Below are 24,545 nucleotides of genomic sequence, written 5' to 3' on the forward strand. Positions count from 1 at the left end.
GGGAGAGGGCTCCCTCTGCTGGTGTGACGTTACATATTCATGTGCTTTGAACTCGTAATTCAATGTTTTTGTCTCCACTGGAGCACATAAACACAGCAGTAAAGTGACTCATTGACCAGGAATGAGGAAGCTGCTTTACAGACACTCCTGTTTTACACACGTCACTCAAACACAGAAGCAGGAACTATTTCAACTCCTCAGTTCAGAGAAACAGAAACTGAAGTATTGTTGAGCTGTTGTGTGTTCGTGTCTCTGTATAAAATGGCAGAAGCCAGAATATCTCAGGATGAGTTCATGTGTCCAGTGTGTCTGGATCTCCTGAAGGATCCAGTGACTATCCTCTGTGGACACAGTTACTGTACGATCTGCATTACAGACTGCTGGGATCAGGAGGATGAGAAGAGAGTCTACAGCTGCCCTCAGTGCAGACAGACCTTCAGTCCAAGACCTGCTTTAGCTAAAAACACCATTCTGGCTGAACTGGTGGAGAAACTGAAGAAGACTAAACTTCCTGCTGACTGTTACGCTGGAGCTGGAGACGTGGAGTGTGACGTCTGTACTGGAAGAAAATACAAAGCCGTCAAGTCCTGTCTGGTGTGTCAGGAATCTTACTGTCAAACTCATTTTGACCGTCATGAGGACTATCACTCTCGTAAACCACACAAAGTGATCGATGCCACTGGACGACTGCAGGACAGGATCTGCCGTAAACATGATAAAGAGCTAGAAATGTTCTGTATAACTGATCAACAGTGCATCTGTGTGTGGTGTAAAGAGTATGAACATAAAAACCACAACACAGTATCAACTGCAGCACAGAGGACAGAGACACAGGTATGAACTGAGAGCGATTGATCACACAGAAATGAAAGTGTCTTTCTTTACTTCCTCATTTACTCATGCTGGTCCAAACCGGTTTGACTGAGTTTCTTCTGTGGAATATAAAAGATGATATTTTGAAGAATGTCTCATATATTTTAGTCTGTTCATTGAAAGTCAATGAGGTACAAAAGTTTCAAGCTCCAAAAGGAAGTATCTGTGGTTTGAACCAGAAGAGTAAAAACTTACCATGCAAGATCTTTAACCACTTCACCAACTCTGGATTCATGTAACTTTAATGTTTGTGTGACAGTAGTTTTATGTGTGATTCCCGGTCACTGGTTTGTCCTCCAGAAACAGCTGAAGGAGACGCAGATGAAGATCCGGCAGAGGATCCAGCAGAGACAGAAAGATCTTCAGCATCTGAGAGAGGCTGTGAAGTCTCATAAGGTGAGTCTGGAGAAGAAGAGAAGTGTGAGACGTCTCAGTTTGGACTCTGTCAGTCCTGCTGAAGCCACTGTGTGATTGTGATGTGTGTGTAACAGCGCTCTGCACAGACAGCAGTGGAGGACAGTGAGAGGATCTTCACTGAGATCATCCGCTCCATTGAGAGAAGCCGCTCTGAGGTCACACAGCGGATCAGAGATCAGGAAAAGACTGCAGTGAGTCGAGCTGAAGGACGACTGGAGCGACTGGAGCAGGAGATCAATGATCTGAGGAGGAGAGACGCTGAGCTGGAGCAGCTTTCACACACACAAGATCACATCCAGTTCCTGCAGGTAACAGAGATCTAGAAGAACTGGATCATAGTGGACTTGAGCAAGATCCAGTTATGACAGAGAAACATTTCATGAGAGCAGAATGAGCCGTTGACTGAGATGTTGTCAGGAATTCAGTCGAGTGTTGAGTTATCATATATCATCAGTCAGACTCTCATCTGATCATCTTCTGTTTAAAGAGACACATTTACAAAGTCCTGGGAAAGTTAACATTAAATATTAACAAAAAATGTGTCTTGGTGAAAACAGTGACCTTGATGATATCAATATCCACCCAACGAGATTTTTCATTCTCTTTTTAATGAAATCTTATATTTCTTCTACAATATTTGTAGTCATTGGCACCACATTTAACCCTTCGCTAAGCCATGCCCGAAAACCACCCCTGGCCAAGTGTGGCTTACTGACATACTTTAAAATATCTTTCAGCATTTTGTTAATCGACGGCCTAACGTTACCCCTGAGTAACTTTTCCCCAAACCGATCGCGGCTCTCCCGGTGTTAGTGTTATTCCTCAAGATTTTTGGATAAACTGTTTGATTTATAATTATTAGATTATTTTCAAATTTCACTTACCCTGCTGTGCATGAACATAGCTGTTCCTTCATTTATGTGTTTCCCATTTGAATGGTCAGCGTATGAGGCGGCTGCTGCTTGCGCTGGGACCTATAGGCTTTAATTTTGATTATTCTCTAATCGGTAGCATTTTATGTCGTGGATATATCCCTCGAATGCATAATGCAGTCCCTTTTGTATTGCTCTCTCAGATATTTCACCTGTTCACCCAAAATGACTAATTATCACCTTGGGAATGTCTGACACCGGTGCATACACACTGTAATAGACGTGCCAGGTGCGAAAGCTTGTCAGGCGTAGCAACAGTAACTAAGGAGAGTGGGGCTTAGCGATGGGTCAATTGGGTCAGATGATCTTCGAAGCTGGGAAGATTGATTTTTATTTCCATTACTGCTTACTTGTAAAACAGTGATGCATTTGTCCACAAAGACTTTAGACAGGAAGTAAGGCTGTATATTAACAATGCTTAAAAAAAAAATAAAAAAAACCTAACCTTGGGATCCTTAAGGGCCCTTGTGAAGTTTCAGTGTCTCTAACCAGCCAAAAGTTACATAGTCAGTGTTGTGGGTAACGCGTTATAAAGTAACGCGTTAGAGTACTCTAATTACCTTTTTCGTGAAATGTGTAACTTAACGCGTTAGTTTTGTGCGTTAAGTAATCAGTAAACTTCGTTATTTTAAAAAAAAAGTAATCCGTTATTTTAAGGAAAGGAAAATCCCGAATAAAAAAATTTCCCCAGGATCAAGACAGTGTTTCTGCGCTTCAATACTCCACCACCCTCCAGCGAACCCGTGGAGAGGCTTTTCAGCCTCGGGAGTCTCGTTTACATGCGCTTCATGAGGCACGCGCGCGGTCTCTTGCTCTCTCTCCCTCTCTGCCGTGCACGCGCTACGCGGTTTGGAGCACAGTCTCTGTCTCGCGGGCGCGCTCGCTCTAGATTCCGGAGATTTTAACTAATTCGCGGGCATCAGTGAGCCGCTATCAATATGCGGGAGACTCCCGGACCTTCCGGTAGACTTGGGATGTCTGCATTTCTATACTGAAATAATATTGGCATTATAATTATTGATTTTTTTATTGAAATAATAGCCCATCCGCGCATCTCTACTACCCGGGCTGGAAAGGTGTGAATTTTGATTAATATGTTCTGTGATAATTAATAAATAAAACGCTATGTGGAATAGCCTATTGATGACTGTCTTTCCTGTTATTGTTATCCTGCAGTGTTAATTTAGTCGGATGACTGACGTTATTCATTGCCAGGAGTCACGACTTCTAGGTGCATTTAAAGGGGGCCGTGTCTGTCAATTAAGCTGCAGCATGTGTGAGGCGCTGCAAGCGGCTTTTAAATTTTGGTAACGCATGAGTACTCTAACGCGTTACTTTTATGAATAGATAACGCTGTAACGTAACTGATTACTTTTGAATTGATAACCTAATTAACTACTTTCCAAAGTAACTATACCCAACACTGATGATAGTCAATCTACTCGTAGCCTTTGAGCAGCTTTTCCTCAAATCTTCTCAACACACAGATGTTTTATCATTCAAAACACCTGGAATGTTTACACATAGTCCCTTGTGAGAAAAAAAGTGTGCTTTATTGAATGTGCACTTGTAATTAAATACTTCAAATTTTACATATATATTTTTTTTTTCAAACCCGACTTGTAGATAATATAAAATTATTGAAATAAAAGTCCACTTAAAAGAGATACAGATTCATGATTATTATCACGGTAGGAGAGATGGCAAGACGATAAATGCAAAATACTTTATTTACAAAGGATTAACCATAACCAAGCACAAAACGTTAACGAGAACCAACAAATGAAAACTGAAATACAGGCATATAAATATACTAGGAGCAAACAATTGGAAAACCACAGGTGAAGCAAAGAGGGAACTGAGTAACTATAGAAACAAACAAGAGGGTAATGAGTAACCTAGGAGACAAATGAGAACAAAACAGACAGAGTGAAAACAAAACGTCGCTGGTTACGTATTTAACCTTAGTTCCCTGAGAGGGAATGAAACGCTGCATTTTACGTTTGTGGGAACACCTGTCATGAAGCACGTGTATAATCAGTCCAATGAAAGAGCGAGACGTGATAGACCAGGAAACTATAAAACACCCCTGAATGCAGAGAGTGACAGCTTCTGATAAGCCTGAAGCAAGTCGATCAGGGCATGCAGGAAGTATGGCAGGCGAACGCAGCATTTCGTTCCCTCTCAGGGAACTAAGGTTACATACGTAACCAGAGACGTTCCCTATCAAGGGAACTCCCGCTTTGTTTTACGCTTGTGGGAACCCCATACCCACTACGCCATAATGACAAGTGCCCGTTCTGTGTGAAGTCCTTGCACACACTAAGAAGCAAGCAACCAAGCCCCAGGAGTGGAGAGGTCTAAGTCATAAAATTTGACAAATGTATGCGGCGAGGAACAGTCTGCCGCATCACAAACGTCGTGAAGGGAAACTCCCGAAATTAGAGCCATAGAGGCAGCCATACTCCTCGTAGAATGGGCCCGGACGGCCAAAGGTGAAGGCTGTCCGGCCGCTTCATAAGCAAGTGAGATAGCCTCAACTACTCACTTGCTCATTATCTGTTTAGATGCAGGGCAACCTATCTTAGGTAACCCAAAGCAGACAAATAATTGCTCTTATACACCACAGGGCAGCTCTGTGGACATAAGCATCCAAAGCCCGGACAGGGCATAACAGATTAAGTTTTTCCTGATCTGGGGTATTATGTGGAGGACAGAAGGCCTGCAGCACAAATGACCCGCAAATTTAGTAGGGACCTAGGAATACAACCCGGCCTGGGGTGAAGAAAGACTATCAACATACTAGGTGCAAATCCAAGTACGTGCAGGCCTCAGCCTCATGTACCACGGAGAAAACAAAATTAAGGATCTCTCCTCAGAGATAACCCAGCAAAGAAACATTCATTGCAGAAATCAAGTATTGTACCATCAGGGCAGATAACAAGATTCAGAAGGCGTTCTCCGCACCAGGCAGAGAACAGTTTCTATTTCAATGCATATTCAGTATTCTCGTGGAGGGAGCTCTAGACTGGAGTATGGTCTCCACGACTTTGGTCGAGAGACCTGAATCTATGAGCTGGGCTCCCTCAGAGGCCGAGCCCACAGTATCCATAACTCCGGAAGAGGGTGAAATATTGTATCCCTGATTGGGACGCTAAGTCCCTCCTGATCGGAGTCTCCAAGGGACAGCCAACTAGAAGGGACAGTAGGTCTGAGAAGCACACTCAGGCTGGCCAGAATGGGGCTACTAATAATAGACGAGCCCCTACCCGGCAAACTCTCTCCAGAACTCCCGGGAGCAAAGATTTCGGGAAATGTGTACAGGTGTAGCCTCAACCACACCTAATACATCGCATCCAGTCCAAGCGGAGCTGGATGCGTCAGGGAGAACCACATAGGGCAATGGGTTGTATAAAACGATGCGAAAGGTAGCCTTGAGTTTTTACCAAAGTTTTCACAAAGAAGCTCCACCACTTCGGAGTGAAGTGTCCATTCCCCGGGCCTCAGCCCCTGCCTCAACAGGATATCTGCTCTGATATACGAGACCATCAGTGTGTTGTCCGGAAGGACAGGCACATGGTGACCTCTCGGTCTGACAGGAAGTATTGAGATTCTCGGAATACCGCCATCACTTCTAGACAATTATGTGCAAAAATGAAGATGGTCCTGCCAAAGACCCTTCGCCGAGTGACCACTCATGATCACCCCCCACTTGTGAGGGAAGCATCCGTCGATAGCATTATGCGTCGACAAGAAGCCCCCAACACTGGGCCTGGGCGAGGAACCAAGGTTCTTCCACATGACCGAGGTACGTAGGCATAGCCGCGTGACCTTGATCATGTGAAAAACGGATTTCACGGATTAACGGATTACCCAACAGTCTGAAACTGTTCCACAGTGAGTGACTGGCCTAGTTTTACCCCATTTACGGTGAATCGTTTTGAATCTCATAATACACCTAGAAATGTGGTCCTCTGAGCTGGGAGGAGCACACTCTTCTTGGCGTTGAGTCGCAACCCCAACATCTTTAAATGAGACAGAACGACATCTCGATGCCGAACTGCCATCTGTTCAGATTGAGCTAGGATCAACCAATCGTCGATAGTATAATACGTGAATGCCCTGGAGTCTCAGAGGAGCCAGAGCTGCATCCACGCAAATTGTAAAGATGCGGGGTGATAAACCTAGGCCGAATGGAAGAACCCGATACTGGTATGCTTCGCCCCTGAAAGCAAACCTCAGGAACCTCCTGTGATGAGGATGGATAGATAACTAAGCATCCTTCAAGTCTATTGTGACAAACCAGTCCTCGGACTGAATCTGTGACACAATCATATTAGCGTAAGCATACTTTGAACTTTAGATTCTGAAACCTGCTGTTTAATTGACGCAGAGCTAATAAGACGCAAGCCTTCATCCTCTTTCGGAAGTATCGGCTGAAAAACCCTGACTGTCTGCTGGGAGGAGGAACCCCTTGTATAGCTCCTTTTTGCAGAAGTGTCAGTACTTCCTGCTCCATAACCAGAGCCTGCTCGGGGTCCACCACTGTGGGAAGGACCCCTAGAAATCTGGGCGGACGAGAACCGAACTGAATTCTGAAACCCTTTTTTATAGTGTGCAGGACCCACTGAGAAATATGTGGCAGTAGTTTCCACGCTACCAGAAATTCTACTAAGGGCACCAGTCTCTCGAGACTGGCCTCTAGATTTGGTTGAACAGTCACTTCGGTGCCCTGAAGCGGCGAACCGGCAGGGAACAACCGAACTGACCGTTTTACGACCCTCCTCAGAGGATCGTAAGGGGACGCTGACACCTCGGTGCCCTGAACGGCGAACCGGCAGGGAACAACCGAACTGGCAGCGCTGCGACCCTCCTCAAAGAGTCGCACCTAAGAGGGCGCCGAGGAGAAACGATTTCTCGAAACCGTCCCTGCCCCGGAGGAACCTTCAGAAACCTGATAGCCTCAGCGTCAGGACTTCTTGTCTAAGTTTTATTAGAGATGACGACAGTCCTTAGATCTTGCCTACGTCTAACTATCTTAGTTCCTACGACCCTCCTTGGAGGAGGAACCCCTTGTATAGCTCCTTGTATGGTGTCCTGAAACGGCGAACCGGCAGGAAAACCGAACTGGCAGCGTTGCGACCCTCCTCAGAGAGTCGCACCCCAGAGGGCGCCGAGGAGAAACGATTTCTCAAAACCGTCCCTGCCCCGGAGGGGACAACCCTCAGAAGCCTGCAGCCTCGGCGTCAGGGCTTCTTCTTCCAAGCTTTTTTAGAGATAAAACAGTCCTCAGATCTTGCATATCTCTAACTGGCTAGATTGCGACCGCCACCCAGGTCCTGGATGAGCCCGATGAGCACAATGAGATTGTGGATGAGCCCGAATGGCGACGCACTGTTTTCAGCACTTTATGCTACGAGGAGCTTTAGTAGGCTGAGACTGCTCCCGCCCAGCAGTCTCAGGAACATTAGATCGGTGAAGAAGAAACCTCTGGAACGCCGCTGAATAGTTTATTTCTTCGTTTTTTTTAAAGCGGAGTGTTCAGAAGAACAGACATATTTTATATTTATTCTTCTTACATCAGAAAAACTTAATATATATCACTCCGTGGCCACCAGCAGGAAACAACCGAACTGGCAGCGCTGCGAGCCCCAGAGGACGCCGAGGAGAAACGATTTCTCGAAACCGTCCCTCTCCGGTATAGTTTATCTGTTGCACGACGCAATTCTCGAATAGCGTCAGTGCTGATATCCTCACATAAATCCATGTCCTATATATACTTTACCGACCAGCGCTGCCTAATTGATCTATTATTTATGATGGCTGGTGGGTAACGTCGGGGTTATGATGATGCCGACTCAGGAGAGAGATAGCTTGCAAGCGTCTCTTTAACCCGAGGCTCTGTCATACCATGATACTAAATACCCATAACATTACTATAGTAGAAGTTTGGGGATTAAACGCATAAAATAGAAACCGGTTTATTCCACGATCTTGACACCTCAGTGTGGAGATAGGGAAAAAACGTCATTCCCCGACGAGGAGAATGAGATATGGAGTTTTCCTTATATTCTCACTCTCATAATGTTCGGCTGGCCAGTAAATATTTTTAACTTAGCAACAGCACTAACTTAGCCGCAGAGCGTGCTTCTCCATGAGATAAGCAGCGTTGCCAACTTAGCGCTTTTGTCGCTATATTTAGCGAGTATTCAGACCCCTCTAGCGACACATTTTCAAAAAAGCGACTAGCGACAAATCTAACGACTTATTCTGGTGTTATTGGTGACTTTTGGCGACTCTCTGACGTGAAAGCAAATATCGTCTTCTCAACAGCGGGTGCTGCCGTGGGTCCCATCCGCGTCCCAAAGCACACACAGGCGGCCCAGTCCTCGCGCAGCAGCAGCTTTAGTTCATCCGGTTCCCGAACTCTCAATTCAGATAATTTTCCACATATGCCTATAGGCTAATTTTTTTTTTTTTTTTGTCATTCACTAGGCCTATATCATAGTCGTTCTAGCCTATTGTCTGACAAAAAAATATAGGCTATAGGAAATGAGAACAGCTTTATTTTTCATTTGGCTATATTATATTATATTACAATATATTAAATATAGTAGGCCTATATGAGCATTAATTTAGAGAGAAAACACATTAGGCAAGCAGAACGCAAGTATGACGCGATGACGTCATGAATATGCTAATTGACGCCTATATGACGTCTCGCTCTTTCATTGGACTGACACGTGCTTCATGCACGCAACACTCGGAGGTGTTCCCACAAACGTAAAACGCAGCGGGAGTTCCCTTGATAGGGAACCAAAATTAACTAAACGGTGTCCAAGTGACTAAAGTTACACTTTGTAACAATGCCAAATTAAAAGTTTTAATTTGTACATTTTAAATCATTGTTTTAATTATATTTTGTTAAAGAAGTGCAGTTATTTTGATGTTGACTAACATACTAAACCACATGTAAAGTACTTGATTATAATTAAAACTGTAGGAGCTATGTCATTCAATATTATATTTAAAATTAAACAAACAAGTTTCATTAGAAATTACATTGAGTATATTTTAGTTTATCATAAATGCTTGTCAGTTCATTCAGCAGTAACTTTAACCATATTTCAAAGAAAATAGAATTATAAAATTACATATACAGATATTTAAATCCTACTTAAGTGAGTCAAAAATCTCACTAAATATTAGCTAATTGCATTTAATATAAGTTTAGACTTACTATTTTTTTTATTTTTAAGACATTCATTTAATTAGAATAATTATTTTAATTATAATTTAAAAAATAACTAGTTTGTAGCATTAAATGCTGAATATGAGAAGAATGAGCTGAGTGTGTGAAAGTGCTGGACTGAAGCGAGTCACTGAAGAGAAGTCGAGTCCACAAGAGCCGCTCAGATCTGATATAGTGCAGGTTATTGGCTGAAGTGTGGAGATGATGAGTTTTGATTTCTGTTTTCTGTAGAGTTTCCAGTCTCTCTCAGCACCTCCTGAATCTACAGACGAACCCGACGTTTCCTTCAGTTCTCTCTCCTCTTTTGATGGCGTGAGAGAATCTGTCCTTCAGCTGAGAGACAAACTGGAGGATTTCTGCAAAGAGGAGATCAAGAAGATCTCAGACGGAGGTAAAGTCCCGCGCCTCGTTTATACAAATCCTAAATCTGAATGAACAACAGTTTTCCAAATGTTCCTAAGATTTATAAAATGTTTATTTGCACAAAAATGTCCGGTGGCCGAGAGAGCTCAACGCGCTGCAACTGAAGAAAACACATGCAAATAGAAAAACACCCGCAAATTATGAAAACATCTTCATCAGTTTTACAACACATATGTGCTCCAAATACTCTCAACATAACCAAATACAGAAATGCGCTGCAAAAGTTCACAACACAACCAAATACAGAAACACGCTGCAAATAGCACAGACCACAACTGAAATGTTTCCAGGGGACCCCAATATGTGACGAACCCGGTTGGAAAGTGCTCATTGCTCAAAGTCGACTTTTTTACATTTATTTTATTTTTTTACAAAACATGCAGAGATGCATTGGCATTTAAAATATTATGACTTTAAGAACAACTGATCATGTGACTCAAGGTAATTAAGAGACACCTGAGAGCTCAGACCATAACTGAGCAAACCTGAGGACGCTATAAGCCAAACGCGTTGTTCAATTTGAATAAAATAAAAGAGTAAAGTCAATAGTGTGCGGTAGAGTGCTCTTATTTTTGTCACTACTTCTAGAAGCTTTGAATGTATACCAATTGGTGGTGTGGCCAAAACGCAGCCAAAACCCTGGTGTCACCAATCCCTTAATGGGCAGGATAGGCCTTGTACATTCAAAAGAATCACACAGCTGTGTCCTAAGACTCTTGCATCACCATCAATTTAACCATGATCAAACCTGACAATGATTACACAAGTAATTTGGCTTCTTCTGTGAAGGAACAGGAATGTGTGACATTGACAGTTAAATAGGCCAAGCTTGTTTTTTTGTAAGGAAAATTACCTACATCTCTTTATAATGGTTCTATTCTATGGTTTATAGAGCATAATCATGATTTTGTAGATATTTGATTCTTTTTATGTGTAATGTATTAGCCAATTCAACAAAAACAACTGAAACCTCTTAACTATCCCAAGTGTTCTAATAATTTTTGCCACCACTGTATATACATATATATGAAATCCATTGGAATTTAGGATCAATCTGATATATGTGTTTCCCTTTCAAGGCGATAACTTCAACATTACGTCAACTGAGACGTATATTGGAACTCCTCCCTTCTCCATTTTTGCTGAAATCTTGTAAGCTAACGCCAGCTGTGGGACAGCTGGCCAATTGACGCAAAGCATGCAACTACTGACTGGTTCGCGGGTAGTATAAAATGCATTAGCGCGAATTGCGTCAGAATCTCTTTCTTCACTCTTTCTTCTGGGCCTCACCCATGCTGAAGCGGCACTAACTGATGAAAACGTGCGCCCACTGCGCCGAGCTGCCAGTGCGCGCCCTCAGAGCCAGAAGGGAAGTGGCTCGAGCAACAGTAGGGATGAGGCCCACTGCCGCCAGCGAGCCGCTAGTGGGCCCTCCCCCGCCCGAGGACGAGGTTTTCGACGCTGTCAGCTTTGCGGATGCGCTTTTCGTGCTACCGTTCGGACTAGCCCTGGCTCCCCGAACATTTTCAAAGTGTGTGGACGCAGCGTTTTCCCCCCTCAGATTGAGCGGGATGCGCATCCTGAATTATCTGGACAATTGGCTGATTTTGGCCCACTCAAGAGATGTGCTAATCAGTCATGTGGAAACACTGCTTCGCCACCTGGATACGCTGGGACTGAGTGAATATGCAGAAGAGCGTGTTTATCCCGAATAGGACTATAATCTACCTAGGAGTATGTTTGTCTCAGTGGCGATGCGAGCCCACCTCTCTCAAGAGCGCATAGAGACAATCTCATCGACTCTGCGCTGTTTCAGACCAGGCAGGTCTGTTTCCCTGAGGGAATTTCAGAGGCTTCTGGGACTGATGGCGGCAGCTACTTCAGTGTGCCATCTGGGCCTGCTGCATATGCGGCCGCTGCAGTTTTGGCTGAAAACTCGAGTTCCGCCGAGGACGTGGTCCTCAGGCCACAAGCGCATTACGGTCACTCACAGCTGCGTCAGCACTCTGACACCGTGGAGCAATCAGTACATGTTCAGCCCAGGAATTCCTTTGGGTATAGTGACACAGCGCACCGTGGTCTCGACGGACGCGTCAACCTCGGGCTGGGGAGCAGTATGCTTGAGCGTGCCTGCCTAAGGCCTGTGGTCGGAGTCACAGAGAGAGTGGCACATAAACTGTTTAGAATTGGAGGCGGTGTCCTTAGCCCTGGAAGCATTTCGGTCTAAATTAGAGCAGCAACATGTACTGATTCGAACCAACAACACCTCTGTGGTCTCGTACATAAATCGCCAGGGTGGCGTGTGCTCCAGAGCCCTGTTCAAACAGGCAGCGAGTCTCCTGTTGTGGGCTGACCGTCACCTTCTCTCCATAAGAGCGGCACACATCCCCGGTCTCCTGAACCATGGAGCGGATATGCTGTCGAGGAACGGGATTCCTCAAGGGGAGTGGAGGCTTCACCCTGGATCAGCCCAAATGATTTGGGATCGATTCGGGAGGGTGGACGTAGATCTGTTTGCCACAAGTGGGAACACGCACTGTCAGACGTTCTTCTCGGAGATGCTCTGACATTGCGTTGGCCAGATGCCAGGCTTTACGCGTTTCCTCCGGTGAAGATTCTGCCTATGGTGTTGTGCAAAATCAGAGAGGAGAGAGCGTCAGTGATCCTTGTGGCCCCGAACTGGCCGAATCAGCCCTGGTTCGCGGACCTGAGAGAGTTAATTGTGGCTCCCCCATGGCGAATCCCCATCAGGAAGGACCTGCTGTCTCAGGCGAACGGCACGATATGGCACCCCAGTCCCGAGCTGTGGAACCTTTATGTGTGGCCACTGCGGGGACCTTAGATGAGCAAGATAATCTGCACTCACGAGTGCTGAGCACACTCGCGGAGTCGCGCGCGCGCCTTCAACCAGGCGCTTCTACGCTCTGAAATGGGGAGTTTTTACTAAGTGGTGCAAGGACATCAATATTGACCCGGGGAGCAGTTCCGTGTCGGATGTTTTGCGCTTTCTACAGCACAGAATGAATAGCGGGAGTTTACCATCCACGCTGAAGGTGTATGTAGCCGCTAATGCTGCTTTTCGTTCCCCGGTCGACGGGCAATCGATCGGTAAGCACGCTCTGGTGATCATATTTCTCAGGGGAGCGAGGAGATTGTGTCCATCACGGCCGCCCTCTGTGCCGCCTTGGGACCTCGCTCTAGTTTTGAGGGCTCTATTTCTTCCACCGTTCGAGCCCCTAGCTTCGATTACGGTTAAGGAGCTCTCCCTGAAGCCGGCATTACTTTTAGCTCTCACCTCGGCGAAGCGCGTTGGTGACTTACACACGTTCTCGGTGAACGACGATTGCATCTGTTTCGGACCAGGCGAATGCAGCGTCACTCTCCAGGCCGAGACCTGGCTATGTTCCAAAGTCACTCAATACTCCATTCAGAGCACAAGTTGTTTTCCTGCCCGCCTTATCTGCTGAGCCGTCAGCCTCGAATGACGCTGACGCTCAGACCGCTGTGTACCCTGTCAGGGCTCTGCGGATGTACATGGATCGTTGCTATTCGTGTGCTTGGACGTGCTGTTTCAAAACAGAGACTTTCTCACTGGATTGTGGACGCTATTGCATTGGCTCATGAATGCCAGGGGAAGGACTGTCCCCTTAACATCAGAGCTCATTCTACGAGGGCGATTGCCTCCTCATGGGCCTGTTCTAAAGGTATGTATATTCAGGATTTATGTCTGGCTGCTGGCTGGTCTTCTCAGAACACATTCGCCAGGTTTTACAAGCTGGATGTACCGTCCGTAGCGTCCCAAGTGCTTTTGGTGAGTTGAGTTTACTCATGTATTATGAAACTGTAGATAACCAACTATGCAGTAGTTACCATTAGCTGCTAACTCTGTGTTTATGGCTATTAGGTTGATGCAGCTGTCACCGCAAACGCTGTCGACACTGTGTTTAACTCTCATGCTTGAGTGCGTATTGTGTTGTGCCTGCCCTGATCAGTGCAGCCTTCACGTTCATTATGTTGGGATATGCATTATTTGATAAGGTTGGAGCTGACGCTTCATTGGCCTACACTGTTAGACCTTACCGGGTTTTTTTTACAGTAATATTCTGGCAACACTGTTGCCAGTAATTTACTGTTAATTGTACAGTTCTTTACTGTAATCTACAGCATTTTACTGTAATATACAGTTTGTTACTGTAAAATGCACTAAATTAAAACTCGAGTTAAAACTAATTTCACTTGCAGAAACCGACTGCCTTAAATTGACCAACTGTCATTTAAATGTATTAATTAAAATGTGTAATGCATTAATAATGTGAGAAAAGAGTTATTAAGAACTTTCATTAGAAACAACTAAAAAACTTAAGTACATAAAAAGATTTCCACTGGACCAGCAACTACACAGTCAACGCCTATTAATTAAAGCAACATGCAGCGTATCATCAATGTTTCAAGATCTTCTGCGGGACTGAAGCACAGGCTCTACTCTTCAGCACAATGGTGACCCAAAAAACTACATTTTACAGTAAACTACTGGCAACAGTGTTGCCAGTATAAAGCTGTTTTATAACTTACTGACTTTGAGTGCTGTTAATTCACAGTATATTCCTGTAGGTCTATTCCTGTATATTACTGTTTTAATGGAAAATGGTATGATATTGTAAGAATTTGGGCTTTTTCTACAGTAAGGGCTAACAGTGTAGTTCTGCCTATCAGATGCGAGTATTCCTAGCGGCGCGGCTATTGGCTAGGAACTGTCTGTCGCTTATGTGTGAGTGTAGCTTATCTTCTCTGCTCTCACTGCGTGATTTTATACAGTTCCCATTTACGTCTCAGTTGACGTAATGTTGAAGTTACCGCCTTGAAAGGGAACGTCTCCGGTTACTATCGTAACCTCGGTTCCCTGAGAGGCGGGAACGAGACATTACGTTACCCGCCGTGTCGCTGTTTGATCAGCTGTGCTAGCGTTCAGTAGTTATTCTGACGCAATTGTCGCGCCCATGCATTTTATACTGTCCGCGAACCTGTCAGTATTTGCATGCTTCGCGTCAATTGGCTAGCTTAGCTTATAAGATTTCAGCAAAAATTGAGAAGTGAGGAGTTCCCATATACGTCTCAGTTGACGTAATGTCTTGTTCCCGCCTCTCAGGGAACCGAGGTTACGACAGTAACCGGAGACGTTATAAATGATGGCCCTGTACATTCTAATATCATAGAGCATCATATTAGAAATGTCTTAGAAATTAATGTATTTTATCTTGTCATTTCTCTTCCCACTGTTCATGTCTGTTTATTTCCAGTCACTTTCACCAACATGAATCCCAAGACCAGGAACGACTTCCTACAATGTGAGTCACTAGAAAACAAGCAGAAAAACTCACTGAATGTGTTCATGTTCTTCCTGTAGAAGGAGAAATAAATCCTGATAGAAGAGTTTATGATTGATCATGTAAATGATGATTTGCACAGGATATTTGGTCCGCTGCACTGAGACACTGATGATACACTGAACATGATTCATGAAGAGTTCAGACACATTAAAAGATCAGACAGATTCATAATTCCTGTTTCTGATGTGTTTTCTCTCCATCAGATTCCCATCCGCTCACTCTGGATCTGAACACAGTGAATAAACGCCTTAGTATGTCTGAGGGGAACAGAGTTATTACTGGCACTGACACAGAGCAGCCGTATCCCGATCATCCAGACAGATTTGATTATTGGTGTCAGGTGTTGTGTAGAGAGAGTGTGTGTGGACGCTGTTACTGGGAGATTGAGTGGACTGGAGATATTGGTGTGTGTATATCAGTGTCATATAAGAATATCAGCAGGAAGGGACGGGGTGATGAGTGTTGGTTTGGATCTAATGATCAGTCCTGGAGTTTGAACTGCTCTTCCAGTTACTCATTCTGGCACAATAACATAGAGACTTCTCTCCCTGTAAAGTCCACCAGCAGAAGAATAGGAGTGTGTGTGGATCACAGAAGAATAGGAGTGTGTGTGGATCACAGTGCAGGAACTCTGTCCTTCTACAGTGTCACTGACACAATGAGTCTCATCCACACAGTCCAGACCACATTCACTCAGCCGCTCTATCCTGGGTTTTGGGTTGGTTCTGGATCATCACTGAAACTGTGTTGATGAACAGATTGTAGAGAGATTTTACCCATAATACTTTGATTTGCACGATAAATCAGTAACAATGAGATACAGGGACTCTTATTTCCTCTTCATTACATTAATACGTATGAACTTCACTGAAATAAAACAGAATAAAGCCCTATTCGGACGTGACTAGTTTAACATGGAGAGGTGGTGTAATGTAATTTTACCACAGGACGTCTGTAATAATAATGGCCAATTTGCACGGGATAAAATATCTCAGTAAAACTCTCTGTCGTCATGTGCGTATTACGTTGCTTCCTGATATCATGTTGCACTGTAAAAATGAAAACATAGATTTTATTTATATCTAATTAATAAAAATGAGGCAACAGATTACAAGCAATATTATTAATTAAATTTAACAAATTAGAATTGAGTAATAATTAATCAAATTAATTCCTTAAATGTTAACCATTTAAAATGAGTAAAATTTACAAAATATATGTTATTGCCAACATTGAAGACACCTGATGTTAACAAGCAGAATCACTGAAGGAGAAAACCATAATTAAAGTCACCATTATGGAGATCAGTGTGTGTTTTATTTGGGCTCTTCACCCTTAGATTATTAACTTTAAGTTTTGTTTGGCTGCTGTACATGAGTTAATATTGCTTGTAATATGTTGCCTCATTTTAATTAATTAAATATAAATCAAATCTATGTTTTATTTTTTACAGTGCCAGTTCAACTGTTTCCTAAGTGTCCTGTATGTGTCGTGCGCTAGTTTGAGTCGTCATACGTCACGACCGAATGTTAGCGATTGGTTATGGCAGATCGACACTGACTCTGGGCAGATCCAATAGTTTTAAACTTCAACAGAGTACCCTCCTTCAAGGAAGTTAACGCTTGTCAATGGAGAGAGGCCAGACTCTCTGTACAAATGAAATGTACGAGAGTCTGGTAGAACCAGGCTATATTAGCCATCAAGCACGAGTCGCGATACTCATGGCAAATCCTTGAGTTTATGCGCAGCTCCTCTATTTTGTCACGTTGCTCAAAATCATGGACGACAGTGGTGGTTTGTTTCCCCGGTTTCGGAGACGGATTCCTCCTCTCTTTCCTCTTCTTCGGGGTTACGTCGGATGAACACGCTTCCTTCTGACATCCTCAGGTGTGTCCGTGGATAGCGTAGTCCTTGCAGGCCTCAGTCAAAGCAGCTCCACTCTAGTGTAGCACAACGATAGCACGCCGACACGAGTCTGTGTCGCCAGCAGACATTAGACCAAAGGCAAGCCAGAAAAGTGAATTTATTAAGTCAGATCAAGTATAAAAAGTTCTTTAAACTAATGACAAGCCATGTGCACTTTTTTCAGTGCAGCGCCACCATTAATCAGTGTTTTCATATCTCCTCTCACCATATGAGTTGATGGCACACTTGGGTCATTGTGCTATTGTGAATAAGTTGGCAGAACTCAAAACATTTAAGGCAATCAATTGCCTCAATTTTTATAATTATGAAATTCAAAGTTTAAGTAAGCAGAACTAAGTTTGTCTAAATGTAAAAAAACAAATCATAAAACTCAAAACAATGAAACAGTTCAGTTTACTTAAAATATATCAGTTCTGTGAACTTGAAATAAAAATAAAGTGCTAAATGCTTATAAAAGTTCATTTGACTTAACTAATTAGTTTAATTTAAGTTTGTTCTACTCAAACCAATTAATTAGTTTGAGCGTTAGTGTTTACAGTGTGTTGAGCTTCCTGTTGCTGGCATATGACACTATAACACTTAAAACAGGAATACAATACCTTTAATGTTTGTCCAGAAAGGTGAACATACAGGTTGTGTGAGATGCTTCAGAAGTATATTTTTTGTTGATCTTTTGTCAGTATCTGTTAAACTGCACATGCACGCTCACATTTACAGCAGCAATGACTCTGCAGAATATAAGCCACATGCTTCTTGCCCAGGATGCTTCAAATAAATGCACAACACAGTTTTTCTCCAGCTTAATTTGTTATTTTAATTTAATAATTTGCACAACCTAAAAAATACACTTTCACATTTTAATAAAATAGATGAATTTTCCAAAGTACTCTTTAATTTATTTTATTTACAGTAATGTCCCAAATGTGATACAGCTTGAGGTACTTGTTGATTAAGCAACATTGTAGTGAGTATTAGAACTGAACCAATCAAATTGGGACATTTTCATAAAGTGCCATGCTGAATAACAACTACATGTTGTATCTGCTTCAATGCAACTATATGTAAACTATATGTCTGCTTACACAAACTATTAGCTATGCACTTGTTTTAAGGTACAGCCAGAGAAAACCATACAATGTAATAGTAGTGTAAGAACAACAGGCTACAGCTTCATGGTGTGAGATAATAGAGATCTTAAGAGTTCACATTTGTCAGAAGTAAAAATTAATGATGTGCTCCACAAAAGCTTTTGATGTCCTTCTGATGAGACGTTAAACCAAGATCTTTCGAAAAAGAGTAGGGGTGTAACCCCGGGATCCTGGCCGAATTTGCCCCTTGGCCTCTGTCCATCATGGCCTCCTAATCATCCTCATATACTGACTGGCTTCATCACGGTCTCCTCTCCACCAGTAAGCTGGTGTGTGGTGGGAGTTCTGGCGCAATATGGCTGCCGTCGCCATGTAAAGTGCTTTGAGTCCCGAGAAAAGCGTTATATAAATGTAATGAATTAATTATTATTATTATTCAATGAAAAGTGTCCATTTCTACTCAAAAGACTCAACTGATGCCTTGAAGAAAGATTTGGAAAGCTGTAAGTGAGATGAACAGGACAGAAAGGGTAAAAGAGACAGTAGAAGATACTCGTGACCCATTAGTGGTAGCTTGGTTTGAGTTGGTGCTGGTTGTAGTTGTACTTGTGGAGCTTGTGGCTTTTGGAGGGAAAGGGCCCACCACAGTTCTCAGAAATGATGCAAAGCTGGAGGTTTTAGTTAAGACCTGGACATCTTGACGGAGAGCAGAGCGGGATCTTGTCAAAACAGCAGCATGGATCCATGACAGACCTTGCTTACACATCAGCGGACCCCCTTGGTCACCCTGTGTGTGTGTGTGTGTGAGAGAGAGGGAAATCTTTCATGAATGTTACAAAATGTAAAAAAATTGTGTCACTTCATATCATTGCAGACAGATAATACTCATTTTCAGGAGAACAAAATGGTATATGAAAATGTTTAGGTTGCATACAATTGGAACATAAACTACAGTTCAAAAGTTTTGTCAGTAATACACAAATCAACTTCTATCCAGTAAAGATGCTTTAAATCGATCAATGACTGTCAAGACATTTATAATAATAATAAAAAAGATTCTATTTAAAAAAACATGTTGTTCTTTTGAACTTTCTATTCATCAAGTAATGCTGAAAAACATATTTAGCAGCACAACTGTTTTCATCATAAAAGTAATGTTTCTTGAGCATCAAATCATCATATTATAATGATTTCTGAAGGATCATGTGACACTGAAGACTTGAGTAATGATGCTGAAAATTCAGCTTTGATCACAGGAATAAATTACATTTTAAAATGTATTTAAATAGAAAACAGCTATTTTAAATTGTAATAATTTCACATTACTATTTTATCGTACTAATTAATGTAACTGTTATACTTTATTTTAGATTAAATAAATGCAGCCCTGGTTAGTTTTATGGAAACAAGTTAATGAAATAGGCATCATGCAACTAACAATGAACAACAATTTTTTGTTTTAGCATTTGTTAATGTTAATTTCGAATATACAATGCTCATTGTAAATTAATGTTTGTTCATAATTCATAAACTAATGTTAATACAACTGGAAATGTATTAATATAAATAGAATTTAACATTAATCTAACTTGATCTAATAATATTTTTAGTTCAAGTTACCTAATGCATTAAACAATAATAAACTAAACCTTACTGTAAACTGTAAATATCCTTCCTGTTTTAAACAGAATTAACTTGCCTGCTGTAAGTTCAAAGAACTTGTGCAAATACTGTTGCTTTGTTGTTGTGAGTTTCCACAATCCACAATAGAGGTCTTGAATTCCTGAAGGGTTTGATTCACTATAAAAGAAGGAAAACAACTTAAAATGCGAAATACATGGAAAAAGGATAAACATTCTAATAATCAAATTTTTAGCAGTTAGTGTTTCAAAGCATTCACACACACACCCTAACTCTAAACATACCCATTACAGAAAACATTACTTATTACGATTTATAAACTGTTTTCCTCATGGGGACCAAACATATCCACACGTCGGGTTCCGGGACTTTTCATATACATAATGATTTTATACTTGTATTTTTACATTTTCAAAAAACATCACTAAGTATGATTTATAAGCTGTTCTCCTCATGGGGACCAAAAATGTCTTTGTGGGGACATTTTATCCCCATAACATAGGATTTACTCGAACCACACATGCACACAAAACACACCTCCTCCTGCTCCTGAGCTCCATCCTGCCACCCAGCATTGAGTATTAGCGCTGAAGGTATTCTCTCCCATGTCCACACATATAGGCTGAATGAAATTCGTAAGGTTTGGTGCAACGGCCAGTCGCAAGACTGCAACGCTGTCGCCTGCGGCATTGCTGAGGGTGAGATTCGCCACTTTTATAGAGACCTCGTTGGGGTTGAAGCCGTTCTGATTTAGACGGCCCAGGATCACGGACCAATCGGAAGCATTGCTGGAGCTGGACCAAAAAGAATTCCATTATATCAAATAATTTTGATTTCTCTAATCAAATGTTTTCATATTTGTTCCTTTTTTCATATTTAAGTGCCATTACCTGGTAAAACAGCTGGCAGAGCTCATGACAAACCGTTCAGCAATTAGCGTTCCTCCACAAACGTGACTGCCGTTAAACTGCAGACTGGCCATCCATGGCCATGTGCCTGGAGACACGAGGGAGCTGCTTGCTCCTACACGGGTGTTCAGATTGGCACTTCCACACACTACAGCTACAGGAACAGAGAACCCCGGGTTTTATCAGTCAAATGTTTCTTAGATCTTTGATTATGCTTAGACTAAATAGTAATGGGCTATTAGAAAATATCTATGTAGAACACTGGAAGAACAGGCTTTCAGGCCATTGTTTGAATAGTCTTTCAAGTTCTGTTTTGACTTTTACCAAAACTCATTAATGATCAGCTGACAGATAACTTAAGAACAAGGTCTCCAGACAAAAAAAAAGAAGCTATCAGTTGTTTGACATCACAAACACCGCCTCCAGGTTCAAGCCACACCCTTTCAACTATTAATTTATAGTGCACCCTTAAGCTAAGCATTTAAAAATTCCCAGCATTCACTACAGTCCCCAGCAGAGGCGGACAGTAGTGAAGTATTTGTACTCTGCTTAAGTACATTTTTCAAGTACAGTATGTGTATTTTATCAGAGTGTTTTTCTTTGGAAAACTTTCACTTCACAACATTCCAAAGCATAATTTCGTACTTTTTATAAAGTACAGACACTTGAAAAATGTACTTGAGTAAAGTAAAAATACTTCACTACTGTCCAGTCCCCAGACACCAGTATTTAAATGATACAGAAAAGATGAATCGCTGTCTGGCCAAATTATATTTCAGTAAGGAGGTAAAGGTTAGGATCATGATTTTTCAGTAGTATTTCAGCACACCTTGGGCCTCATTCATGAAACACGAGCAGAACGAATTCTTGTGTAAATCGTGTGTAAAGTGGTTCTGGCGTAAATTTTCGGATTCATTAAAATGTTCGTATTTTCCAAATGTTAGTTGGTACGAAAGAAATCTACACCTGCTCCCAACCACGTGTAAATAGTGCGTTTAACTTCCGAACGTTTTGCTCATTAATAAGGCTGCATTTTAATTCCCCTTAATCGGGGACATATTTACACAGCATTTTGAAAAAATAGCTATTATATTAATTACATATGTTTTTTCTTTTTACTTTTATTATAAGAGCCAGTAATAGCATCTGCAAACGGAACACTTTAATCACATAATTAATTGCTCAATAGGGCTGGGCTATATTTTTTCGAAGTGAACTAATTCGTTTTTTTGCAGTCGAGCTTCATGTCGAACCATTTTCTCTTCACTTCTGGGACTGTTCGATTAACAGATGAAACTCCAGTAACTGCATCTGTGATATCTGCCAAGCTTGCTTTTTTTAGGACCTGATACGCCACTATGTACGCTTGAAATAAAAGGCGCTGTTAGACAGGCTTTTAGTGCATGTGCGCGTCGGCGGGTGTAAGTTAACGTTATTGCGCTCAGAAAAGCGCCCGTTAGAACAGCACATCAGCAGCGAATGACATGTTTAACCGGCAAGGCTTTAAAGCACATGCAAATAATAAATTTTTATAAACTACAGTGTCCCGTTCCTCTGCATTTCATGTGAATATACGTCGCGCTGTACAGTATGTTGAGACGGAGGCGCCAGAACTGCAAACTGATAGAATGCACGATCCTACGATATTTATTCAAAAGCAGATCAAGGAGACATTTTAATCATAATATTTGACATAATATTTGACGGTGCCCAGGGCCCCTTAGATGTCCTGGGCCCCTGGGCAATTGCCCAATGGTTAATCCGGCCCTGTTATGTGGCGTTTTGAATGAACTTCTGATAATAAAATATTATCTGATAATGAGAAATTTTTATTTTTCATTCGCTTTTAAGAAGACATGTTGAAATCCTTCGTTTGGTGTCATAATATGATGCCCATATATAGTTGTCAGTCGGATTTAATGGGCGGGATTTATGGTAATTGAGAATGAGCGTGAACGCGCGTTCCATTTACGACAGATTGGAATTCATAACACACACACACACGTTTCACTATCACATCTGACGTTTACGAAGTATTTGTGAATCAGGAGAAGAATTTTCGGGAAGGTCTCTTTACGCGCAGATCACTCACATATTTACTCGTATATTTACGAATGTTTCATGAATGAGGCCCCTTGAGTGTATATTATACATTATACTATATAGTGTATATTATTATACTAACTCTGAAGTCACACGCATAATGCTTTTTCATTAATACTTTTGACTGGCTCATTAAAAATAACTGATTCATAAGTCATTTGTTTGTTCATTGTTGCATTTAGGAACTCTAATGAAATGATGATATTTGAGGAAAGTGTTAATAATTTTGAATGCATTTTAACATGAATTTCCTTCATTAGCAATATAAATATGTGTTTACCTGAATTTAAGTAAAATAAACCTTTAAAATCAAATACACTTTTAATCAGCAAAAGTCCTTGGACAAGTTGCCAAGTGAACAATGTATGCATGCTTTTTTCAGGATCGTATAACTTGAAGGAACCTCACTTGGGACAATTGTAGTTTTAGGGGCAGTTGTAGTTTTAGGGGCAGTAGTTGTCATAATGGCAGGCACATCAGTACAGCTGGTGCTCAGGTCACCGTCAGTACCATTGGAGGTGAACGTAATGAAGCCTGGCTGGTTGGTGGTGATATGCTCATTGATCCAGTTCTGGTACTTAGAAACTCTGGCATACACACCAGGTAAGTTGGGTTTAGCACAACCTATGCCAAAGCTCACAACTCCAGACTGGATCCAGACCGAACCCTGTTTGCTGACCATAGGACCACCAGAGTCACCCTGTAGGATGAAGAACGGGTTAGTGACATGCCAAGTATCCTGTTCTACACATCTATTCCAGTTGCAGTTCACAGCTGTATTATATAATATGAAGAAATAATGGGAAGATGACATCCTTGTTGTTTGCATGTTTAAAGAATCAAGTTAGTCTTATGTTAGGAAATATACTGAAGATTTTACAGCTTCTCTTTTTATGGACGATCAACACTCGTCATTGAAAATTATACAGTTATGGTTGGAAGACTTGTCACATGAAAACTACAACATGACCTTGACCACACACACATGTATGTCTATACCAGGGGTTTTCAAACAAAAAAAGTAAATAATATTCTAGGGGAAAATATGAGATTTTACAAAACGTAAGTAGAAATACTTCATATATTTTCCAGATAATATTTTTCTAATTTTGCATTAGATTTAGTAAACTAACAATATAAAAGCCAATTATTTATGTTTTCCAACAACAAACCAACACCTTTTCTCACATTGTACGTGGTAATAGATTTAATTCCCTTACATTAGTCAAAGTTCAACCTTACATCATCAGTTTATTTGTCTAAAGTATAAGTTTTAGTAGAAACCCCTCATTCTATTTATTCTTAACTATAACTATATAAACTTTGCAGAATATTAGCAGCCCATTAAAACTATATGAAGTAACACAAACCGAAGTATGGGAGTTGTTACCTGACAGGAGTCTTTGCCCCCTTCCAATAGTCCAGCACATATCATGTTGTCTGTGATTGTTGAGGCACTATAAAGACACTTACACTGCCTGTTTCCAACAATAGGCACATCCACTTCCTGTAGAGTTTGCGGTGAAGGCAGGGGAGCTGAGAAACACATAAAATGATAAAATATACGTCAACTATTGCAATAGTACAGTATCCTG

At 41.8% G+C, this 24,545-nt stretch overlaps 2 protein-coding genes across 2 annotated transcripts in view; one reads left to right on the forward strand and one right to left on the reverse strand.

Moving 5' to 3' along the window:
* LOC307008650 (tripartite motif-containing protein 16-like) lies at window positions 1–19,357 on the forward strand. The gene is made up of 6 exons (XM_079631640.1): window positions 1–834; window positions 1,174–1,269; window positions 1,365–1,598; window positions 9,706–9,865; window positions 15,195–15,242; window positions 15,488–19,357. The coding sequence occupies exons 1-6, from the start codon at window positions 262–264 to the stop codon at window positions 16,033–16,035; spliced, it is 1,659 nt and encodes a 552-aa protein (XP_079487766.1). The 5' UTR covers window positions 1–261; the 3' UTR covers window positions 16,036–19,357.
* Window positions 18,006–24,545, reverse strand: part of LOC307008252 (transmembrane protease serine 9-like) — a 24,616-nt gene continuing 18,076 nt past the window's right edge. The window contains exons 13-18 of the mRNA XM_079630946.1: window positions 24,341–24,486; window positions 23,359–23,650; window positions 20,830–21,001; window positions 20,477–20,733; window positions 19,998–20,098; window positions 18,006–19,085 (exon numbers count right to left, since the gene is read on the reverse strand). Coding sequence (XP_079487072.1) covers window positions 18,768–19,085; window positions 19,998–20,098; window positions 20,477–20,733; window positions 20,830–21,001; window positions 23,359–23,650; window positions 24,341–24,486 — 1,286 coding nt within the window. The 3' untranslated portion in view covers window positions 18,006–18,767. The remainder of the gene's footprint in view (window positions 19,086–19,997; window positions 20,099–20,476; window positions 20,734–20,829; window positions 21,002–23,358; window positions 23,651–24,340; window positions 24,487–24,545) is intronic.

This window comes from Phoxinus phoxinus (assembly GCF_949152265.1).
Source record: "Phoxinus phoxinus genome assembly, chromosome: 1".
Taxonomy (NCBI): domain Eukaryota; kingdom Metazoa; phylum Chordata; class Actinopteri; order Cypriniformes; family Leuciscidae; genus Phoxinus; species Phoxinus phoxinus.